At 40.3% G+C, this 10,699-nt stretch overlaps 1 protein-coding gene across 4 annotated transcripts in view; it reads right to left on the bottom strand.

The window, feature by feature from the left end:
* Positions 1-274: 274 nt before the first annotated feature.
* The window catches only part of TP53BP2 (tumor protein p53 binding protein 2), a 116,920-nt gene continuing 106,495 nt past the window's right edge, over positions 275-10,699 (bottom strand). For all 4 annotated transcript variants that reach the window (XM_082249265.1, XM_082249267.1, XM_082249268.1 and 1 more), the window contains exons 17-19: positions 9,769-9,935; positions 3,687-3,886; positions 275-815 (exon numbers count right to left, since the gene is read on the bottom strand). In XM_082249265.1, coding sequence (XP_082105391.1) covers positions 774-815; positions 3,687-3,886; positions 9,769-9,935 — 409 coding nt within the window. In that variant the 3' untranslated portion in view covers positions 275-773. The remainder of the gene's footprint in view (positions 816-3,686; positions 3,887-9,768; positions 9,936-10,699) is intronic.

Below are 10,699 nucleotides of genomic sequence, written 5' to 3'. Positions count from 1 at the left end.
CAAGAGGACTGCGTCTGTCAATGAGCGACAGAGAAACTGTTTTGCCTTCAATTCAACACCTTACATATGGAAAAGTATTTCAGATAATCCATTAGAATCAGAGGCCAGGGATGTAAGCAACTTATATTTCGCTTAGTACAGATTTCTTTGAAAGAAAAATTACTTGGAGGTCGACAATGAAACCACGCAGACTTCAGTTACAATATTCAACATAGCAATGTGACTTTTTTTTTTTTTTTTATTAAAACTTTTTTTTCTCTGGAGTTTACACAGCATTTCTAAACTACATATTCCAGCAATGAGAAAAAAAATAAATATATAATAATGTTTTAGTAAAATACTGAAGTCCTCTATATCTATATGGTCCAGTTGTAAAATGTATAGGTTTATGTTAGTGAGGAAAAAAAATAAAAAAATTTCGGCCATTCACGTTATAAAAAAATAATCCATACATGGGGTCTATGTACGCTTCATATGTGATGCTGGAATGGATCGGAGATTAATGAAGGACTGTGGACAATAATATTGAGAGGGCACAAAGAAGCTTGCGGACCCAGCTGAGAGCAGCCTGGACTACCCTTCACTGACGACCGTCTACAGTCAGACGCATTGGCCGTTTTAGAGTCCCGTCCATTGTGGGTAGTGGGTATGTGTGCAGTCGCTGACGCAGCGTATGTTGCAATCCTTCATTTATTTTGTGAAAAAGTCGACAATTTTCCTTCAAGTGACGCAAGACATCTGGATGTTTCCTGGCTGTAAAACTGCAGAACGATCTAAGCCAAAGTTCTTTGTCTTGGTTTGATTCTTGGGTAGAGCTAAAAAAAAAAAAAAACAACATAGATTTAGATAATTAGATAATCAGCTATGTACTTATAGAGGACTCATCATTAAAGCTGAACTCCAGGCAGATATAAAATACACAAATACATTTCATTCTGAACTCAAAGTCTAAACGTTTTTTACCGTAATGCATTCTTTAACCATCGCAAAACCAGGCCAATTCTGACACTTCTCACATATATATATATAAACATCTACATTTTCTTTTGCTAGAACATTTAGAACCCCCAAACAATATATATTTATCTAGGCCCAAGAGAATAAATTGGAGGTTGTTGCAATTTTTTTATGTCATGTGGTATTTGTGCAGCGGTTGTTTAAATGCAATTTGCTGTGGAAAATAAAATCCATTTTAATGCACAAAAACACTATATACTACCCCATTGTCTGGTAAAATATAAAAAAATGATGTTACACCAAGTAAATAGAGATTAACACTTTAAAATTGCGCATGCTCGTGGAACAGCCCGAAACTATGGTACTTCTAAATCTCCATAAGCAACGCTTTATACGCCTTTACAGGTTACCAGATTAAAAATAACACAGGACGTCTGTTGCTAAAATTATTGCTCTTGCTAGAACGTTCGCAGCAATACCTCACGTGTGCTGCGAACGGTTTACATATGCATGTGCGACCTACATTTGTGTTCTCCTTTGCGCATGGGCACAGGGGAATGGGGGCGCTTTACTTTTTTTTTTAAATTGCTTTTATTAAATTAAAAAAAAAAAAAAAAAAAACGTTAAGACAGTGTAATATTTTTTTTTTTTTAAAACTCTTTTTATTACTCTCAGCAGGGATAAACAATATCCCTTGTGATAGATTGGGCTATTACAGGTCCTTTTTATGGAGAGATCTGGGGGTCCATTAAACCCCAGATCTATTGTCTGCCCTCTAAAGCATCTAATCAAGCCAAGATTGGTTTGATCAGATGCTTGTTCAAGTCTATAATGTCTTGTTTAATGGCTTGTTTGAAAATCTTCATCACTTCAGGTTTCTGACATCACACAGTGGGAGGAACAATATCAGTTCCTCTCACTGCGTCCCAGGAACCAGATGGTGCCAGTCACATCTTTACCGGGCTCCCCGATCGGATGGGAGAACCCATTAAAGGCTGCGGCAGGAGGAGCGTGGGGCCACCTTCCCTCCCCTGTAAAAGTAATCCAGCAGCTTCTTAGCTGCTAGGATGACTTTCACATTAAAAAAACGATATCTTGATCATTGCTGCAGCTACAGCAATAACGGAGATATCACCCTTTAAATCCAGCGACGTACTGGTATGTCGCTGGACATCAAGTGGTTAGGGTAAAAACACCACACTATCTGTCCTACCCGCTTTAGTCTTCGACACTTACCTGGCTCCATGTCACCACTCCAGCACTGCTCCCTTTACTTCCTGCTTTCACAAGGGAAACTGAGGACAGCGAACCCAAAGGATCCTGCTGCTGTTAGTCAAACTCTTGTCAGGAGGGAGCAGGGGCATGGCTTACCAGTGCTCTAAAGACACACACGGCCTGGCTTGGGACCCAACGGGAATGTGTGCGCATGGGTGCCTCTTTAGCATCCGACTTGCTACAAGGAGGCATCCGAAATTAGGGGAAGCGAATAGCGCCAGTGGGGACTGCCAGAAAAGAGGCAAGCAACCTTTCTTTGCAAGTATAACCTATTTTTTTTTTTTATTTTGTTTTTTAATGCTTTTAATTTATCACTTTAAATGTAAATTTATTTTTTGAAAGTTTCTTTTTATTGAAAAATGTAGATGTACAGGTACAAAACATAGCCTTCGGGCATTCCCTGGCTAAAACATAAATCAAAGAACTGCAAACAACACCTACTTATATAGAACCCCAAAAAAGAGCCCGCCAAAAGCTTTTTGGATATCAAAGGCTACCAAGACTCTCAAGGCAGTCTTCAGGCTGAAGCTGGTGATGGGTGAAAACCCTGCGGATATTAACATCAGTGGATTTGCCAGGCATAAAGCCAGTTTGGTCAATGTTGATAATTGATGGTGACACGTGGATTATCCTGTTGGCCAGGGCTTTGGTGAGGATCTTTACTAGCAATTTAGAAGTGATATATGTCTATGGGAAGAGCATTGCATCAAATCTTTGCCAGACTTGGGCAATAGCACAATATGTGCCTGTTATCTGATAACTGTCCAACCTCCAAACAATGAGCCAATTTGTTTTGTAACCTAGGGTCCAAAAGGGTCATATGGGCTTTGTACCACTCTCCCGGCAGACCATCTGGCCTTGGGGATTTATGATTGGGGAAGGATTGGATATCATCTTCAATCAAAGAGTGATAGGGGTTTGTCAAGTACCTCCCTATCCTCAGCAGACAAAAGTGGTAATCGTACATCTCCCAGAAAATCCAGCTGGGACCTATTCGGGTCCAGAGGGGATACAGCATATTTTAAATGTGAGCATGCAAGTACCCGAATTTGGCCCAGTATCAGCTTCTTGTAGTTCCTGTACAGCAGGGCTGAAGTGAGAGAGGAAGAAGTAGTACAATCAATGTGCTGACAAGAAGAATGCTGAATGGAAAACACAGCAGAGTGACAGATGAGCTCATGAGCCTGTGCTGCTTCTCCTTTTATTGTCCAGTCACAGGTTGGGGGCAGGTCCAATGTGACCTGGGCTCAAAGGAATTGGATTGAAGGACCTCTACTGGCAGAAAAGAAAAAACTACTGTAGGTGAAATTTCTAGTTTTAAGCTAAATATTGCAGAAAGTTTCCGCTGAGCCAGCCAATTATATATCCTATGTATGTACCCTATGCATCAATGAATACCCTACTTTACAACATGGACATCCTGGGGCTCTAGATTTCATATAGACAATACATACCCCAAGAAGATTGCGCGGGACGTATCCTTCCTTATCTCCTATACGCGCCCACCACCATTCAGTCTCATCTTCATCTTCCCGCCGGATTATTGTCATGCAATCTCCTTCCTTCAAGCTCAGCTCATCACTGCTGTCACTCTCATTTTCCCAGAGGGCATAGAGGACGCCGCGGTTCATAATGCCCATCTTCTCTTGAACACCTGCAGACGAACATGTAGGATCTGGTTAGCCAACATGCAGAATACATACATAATATGAAGGACAGAGTGCCAAAGGCAAAGATAAAATTCCAAGAACTTTTATGTAGAACTCAGAAGAGCCAACACGTTTTAGAGGTTCTAATAGGCCTCCTTCGTCAGGGTCAAAACATATAAAATATAAATAGAAGGTCATAAAATCTAAACAATAATATCTACTAAAACAGATTAGTAAAAAAAGGATTACACTGAGTACCAGCAATGCAAAGTCACATCTGAAATACAGTAATAAAATTGCGTGCTCAGCTCTACAGGACTTCTATCAAGACTCACAGGAGTTCAGCTTTAATCCTACTTCAAAACAATGGTGGCAGACACCACACAGAGCAAGTTCTATGTGAATGTTTTGGACAAAACAACCTTCAGACTCAATGTTGGTAGTGCAGGTGGGCAAGACGCAGTCATTTTGGTATTACAGGTGGGACTCTGACAGGGTTGGGGTGGTGGCACACAACTGAGCCAATGGCCCTATACTGTAGGATATAGTAATGGCAAAATCAATAATTAGGAAAAAAAATGGTTAGTGTTCTGTGAACTGGCTGATTAGGTTGCAAGGAGGGGCTGAGCTCTCTCACTCTATGATCATAGAGTTACCAGACCTGTCTCCTATTGAGTCAATAGTGAACTGTTTCAAATGAATCAGTTCAGTCAGATGAATCGATTTATGCAGTTCACTGAAAATAATCCATTCAAAAGAACGATTCGATTAAGAACTGGACATCACTAGTTCAGTTGTGTTCCGGTCTTCATGCTGTTAAGATTTGTACAGCTAACCTCCATGCAAGTAAAGTGGTTTCCTGTATTTAAGAAGCTTCCAGCGCATCATATAAAATACTCTACCAATAATTTCAAGGTTTCCCTCCAGGTAAAAATGTTGATAAAAAGGTTGGTGTGGAAATTCTATTTTACGCAATTCATATCTGAAAAAATATATTTTTGTTTTTCTATCCTTGGGAAAAGAAAAAAAAAAAAAAAGAAGAAGAGGAGCTTGTGAACTTGTAGCAGTGCAGTAAACAAGGTCTAGCTTGTTAAACCTATTTGGAGATTATGGCTGCAGCTTAGCAACAGCGCTGATACCAGGATATGGCCCCCTGGCAGATTACACAGTACACTGAGCAGGTAATTCTATTTAAATGGCCAGTCTTTGTTATTTACACCTATCTCTGTGCATTGACAGAAGGCTCTGACAGTTTGGCAAAGACCATTCTCCATAGATGCACTTCACAGCTGCTAATCTGTCAAATGATCAAACTGGCTTGTTTGAGTAGTTTGTGAATTTAGCAGATCCAAGCAACGCCAGCTAGAGCAAAAATATTTACACTCATTTTGAAGCTAATCTGAGGGGGAGGAGCACAGATATTTGTCCCCTCCAAATAGGGATTGGCATGCCGCACTGAAATGTATTTAACAGCTCTGTCAGTGCAGACATTTGATCTAATGACAGGGGGTGACCCCAATACATCCTTAATCCAGGTCAGCCAATTAGGGGGTGGACAGGAGGTGACCCTAACACACCCACAGCTCTAGTCAATCAGGGTATAACAGGAGGAGACCTCAATACATCCAGAGCCCCGACAATCGGGGGACACAGAAGGCAAACCCTGGGCAGCCAATCAGGGGGAGCTGAGGAGGGGACCCCACTACATATCCAGAGCTCAAGCCTAGGGTCCCTCTCCCATCACTCACAGGGGGGCCACACTTCCATCACTGGCCAGAATGCTCCATTGTGCTAGTCCTGGATGCTATCCCACCACTCACTACCTGGCAGTAGGCACATGCAGGGCCTGAAGTTTTACGGATGGCATCCAATCAGGTTGCATGGCTCCCTCCCTCTGTCCGCAATATGACAAATGAAAGAGGAGCTTGAGCACCTGCAAGGTAGGCAGCCACTAGAGGGATGGGGGTTGCCAGAAAGTTAAGCCTCATACATACAATGAGAATATCAGATGAATCATTGTACTTTTTTTTTTTTTTTTTGCATGCTAGTCTCATTTCAAAAATGAAAAGGTTACTAAACTTATAAAAATTCTCGTATGACAGAATACAACTTCGGAAGTGATGGAATGTGTTGTATCGTATGGTAATGTATTCTTTCGTTTCTTAGCATGTGTGGTCTTGGTCTTCTGATTTTTTTTGGACTAATAGTGTACTGATTATACGAAAAGCATATGATTCTGGTATGGTTTGAGAAAAAAAAAAAGTTTGTATTTGTTCCTTTGGAAAAATTTTGCATGAACGTGATTGGCTCTCGAAAGCTGTGTACCAATGATCAGATTAATGTACCATCGCTTCAGCGGTATTTTGCACATGGTTTTTTGATCATGTTTACTAGGCCATTAGGTGGATGCGCAGTATTACCTTGGGATCCTGAGAGAGCTGCTTTTTTGCTGCCATTGTGAAATGAATAGGAGAATCCATTGGCAGTCAGTAGCAGACCTAATGGGGTTAATTTACTAAAGAAACATTCAACCTGTGTGTACAACAGCCTGTCCTGCTTCTGTAGAACGGGCAAGCTGGAAATACAGCTGCCGATCTGCATCCGATCAGTGCTCACAGCCAATGGCTGCGAGGGCTGACCGGTGTGTTCTGGCAAGGGGGCTGTCCCCCGGTCAGAACACTATAGCTCAGCAGGTAGAGTGCTGTACTAACATTGGATAGTTAGTACAGTGGCTCCTCCCAAGCTGCTCAGTTTGTTTTTTTATTCAGTCCACGGGGATGAAAAAAAAAAAAAAAAAAAACGTGTAGATCAGGCTTTAGAATTTAGTAACCTACATATACAAATGTGTGTGTATCAGAGTTAAAGGGCCAAGGCAATGAGGTTTATTCTCAACTTACAACCAGCATATATATCCATGGTCTGGTCAAAGTAGAGAGTCAAGGGATAGGACACTTTACACAGCTAAAATGAACACTGTGATAGATGAGAAAAGGCCGTGCCATTACTCATTCACAATCCTGTGCCTTTACTTCTTTCATATGACAATAATCAGACGGCTTTTTAGGTAGGTTGAAAAATTGCAAACGCCACTGTATGTGTGGTTCAGTAGATGCTCACCAGTCATGGTTTAGGTAAACCAGGCCAACAAGGTGTGAATGGTCAGAGACTGATGCGGTTAGATTTGCTGGGTGCTGCTCGCAGTTGCTTTGCCCATCTAGGAAAGGGTAAATCTGGCATCTTGGCAGCGAGTAATCTAATCAGCATGCTAACGATTATTTTCTCAGCACCGGGCCAAGTGAAAGCTGGAGGCCTATAATCTGCATTCCAGGCGTTCATTGTAAGTCATCTACTGCGGCTGCAATTATACAAACACAGCGGCGGGGGGTCGGGGTAGGCTGGGAATAGCTTCCAGAAAACATACACCATCTGGATTATAATTTAGGCTGCATGTGATTCTTAAGGAAGCCAGACCACAATATTCTAAATTAGCCTCATCTTGTCTGCAGTAAAAAGGTACTGAAAGTTCAACAAGAGAGTCTTGTCAGGTGCTACGAAGTGCATTTACAAATACTTCTGAAGTCCCAAAAACACCAAGGACAAACCTAAATAACTGCAGTAGACAGAACCCAAGAACAAACATGTAATATTTTGCGGCTTACCAGTCCTTCGATTTGACGGCTGCATTCGATTTCTTTTCGTTTTCTATTTTTTTTTATAGCTTTTTATCTTTTTCACCTGGTGATCCTTTTAGGGTAACAACTGTATCTATGGAGAAACTACATCCTCACCTGAGGCCGCTCTCCTTATTTGGACTACAAACACCTGTCCTCCCCTCATCTCCATTATAAAGAGGGCAAGTGATCTGTAGTTCACAAACGATAGCGGGAAAGCTAAAAACATTGTTTAAGAAGTCAGTTCTTTGCACGGGAAGTTACAAGTAGACTGGAATTGTTGAAAGATAACAGATTATGTATATTTCATTACAAAAAAAACACTAAAAAAGAAAACTAAAACAAAAAAACAACCAGAAAATCTAAGGACTGGTAAGATATAATATATTACAATTTTGTTCTTGAGTTTAAATACGAAAAGAAAAGGGTCACCTTTAAAAAAAGGAAAAAATAATAAAATGCACATAATTTTGCAAGAAAAAAAAAAAAAAAAAAGTGCATTGATTTTTCCTACTAGAACCTGCAAAGCATTGCACCCGGGATCAATGGGTGCAATGTTTTGCAGTTTTTCCCTTTTAAACTTAATAGTGTCCACAAAATAAAAGGAAGGGCCCAACGACCTCACACGAAAATGTCCATATGAACTCTACTGCAGTACCTATACTGTACTCTGGTCACTGTCCACTTTAGGGCACCAAGGGGCGGCAGTCCATGCTGTATACCAGGGATATGCAAACTGTGGCCCTCCAGCTGTTGCAAAACTACCATCAAGTCCCATCATGCCCCTGACTTTGGGTGTCATACTTGTGGCTGTCAGAGTCTTGCTATGCCTCATAGGACTTGTAGTTCTGCAACATCTGGGAGGGCCACAGTTTGCATATCCATGCCGTTTACAAACGGTGCCCTCCTCATAATTTATAAACCAGTGAATGCGATACGTTATAAAGGTGCAAGAAATAGAAATTTTGGTGCCGAAACAGAAAATTGTATATAAATACTATTAAATACTATATATATATCTATATATATATATATCTATATATCTATATATATATATATATCTATATATATATATATATTTATATTTATTATTAGATTTTACTTTTTAATTAAAATCATGAATATAAATGAATATTAATGAATTGTCAGATATTATTGGCACATTTACTGCAAGAAAAGCTCAAGAAAAATGCATCCCTTTAAATTCTATGTATGTCTTCACACTTCGGTTGTGGTGTTAAAAATCCTGCTTGCTGCATTTTTGGTCAGTTAAAAAAACTGCACCAAAAAAAAACACACCTCCCCATTAAAATACATTGAGAATGCATCAATAACGCACCTATATAGAAAAAAAAAAAGAAACTGCATGTTTAACAGGTATGATGATGTGTATTATTTTCGCTGCCTCTCTGTCATGGACACCATGTAATATCTGTTTACTATAGATATGATTCCTATATGTTGTAACAGTATATCATAAACCGTATAAGTTACTGTAAACATACGATTGATGATTCTGTATTGATTTTTCTTTTTTCTTCTTTATTTTTTCCCATTTAAGTCGTTATTAAATTCTTTTCATGACAAATATATCTATGTGATACCCTCAAAGATACCCCTGAAGAAGCGGCGGCAGTGTCGCGAAACATGTTGGGTTAATGGCTGTGGGCCACTATGCCTCCTGCACAAAGACCATCCATTGTGGATGCAACTGGGTATAAAGCATAAACACCATCTACCCTTGTGTTAGGAGAGTATATATATATTTGTATGATACTTTATGGCTGTTTACTGTATATGTTTTTAATACAATTCAGTTTTGTACAGTATATTGTAATCCCTTCAATTACAGTATACTTTTTACTGTTGTTCAGAATAAAATTTTTTCATGTTTTTTTACTATAAATAAATTTTCTTTAGTTTTACTTTATATATCAATGAATACTTAAGCACCCCAACTGAAAAGTCCCCCCTTGTGGCACCCCCAAAAAAAACCTTTCACGTTACAATAAACGCACCTATGTTACATTTTTGAGACCTATGAAAAACACACCGGCCGCCGAAATTTCGGTGCATCTCAAGTGAGACAGATTATTCTCCAACGTTGCTGAGTGACTTTACCACTCAGTCAAAGCCCATCACATCAGATTAAGTGGGTATCTCATTACAAACACCCAGTGGACACAACCTAAACAGATCTCCCGATGCACACTCACCATAGAGGAACTGGGAGCACTGGCTGTAGCCTTCCTCCATCTCTTCACATTTATCTGCCGCAGTCTGTCTGTCGCTGTACGTTGTGGCGAATACTGCAGCCCCAGACTCTACCAGAAATTTGCACACCTGAACGTTGTTACATGATGCAGCACAGTGCAGCGGGGTCCTGAAGTGGCCAACAAGACACAGTTATATTTCACTCATGTTCAGGTCATACAGTGAAGATATTGCAAATCACAGAACGAAATTAAAACTACTATAGTAAAAAATATTGTATTTTAGCAGCTGAATCAGGCTCATACCTTTAATGATAATATTCTGTATATGAAAACTCCTAATTTCACAGGCCTTTCATCTATAGTTTTCTCCACATGAACATGCAGACCCAAGTTTTTCAGCAAGATTGGTAGATACAAGGACGCCAACAATGAAAAGCGTGCTTACAATGATCAGCTTTTATTCATATGGTTTAAAACAGGCATGTCCAACCTGCGGCCTGGGACCTCAGGCAATGCGGCCCACTGCCCCTTGAGAATTTATTTTTTTTGCTGGGGAGGAAGGAAGTCAGGTCGGGGGCACGGCCACAGCAGTTGCCAACTAACGGTAGGCAGAGGCTGCCTCAGAAGGGAGGGGGGAGGGGAGCATGTGCAGTGTTTCTGACTTCTACCACCATGACTTCAAATCACTGAAGTGGTCATGGTGGTTAGAGTGTTCCTTTATTATTGCTCAGAAGAAGTAAACCTCTGTATACTGTATATATTTTATTTGATCATCCTCTAGTTGTGTTAAATTTGTGCGGGGGGGGGGGGGGGGCGTGGCGGCGCCGGAAGGGTGCAGTGGCATTTTATTACTTCTATACCTTAACTATAGTATATATTTTATATGCGGCCCAAGAAAATTTCTCTACACTCAATGTGGCCCAGAGAAGCC

Source organism: Pelophylax lessonae (assembly GCF_965119305.1).
Source record: "Pelophylax lessonae genome assembly, chromosome: 3".
Lineage (NCBI taxonomy): Eukaryota > Metazoa > Chordata > Amphibia > Anura > Ranidae > Pelophylax > Pelophylax lessonae.
This window is presented reverse-complemented; position numbering and strand designations above follow the sequence as displayed.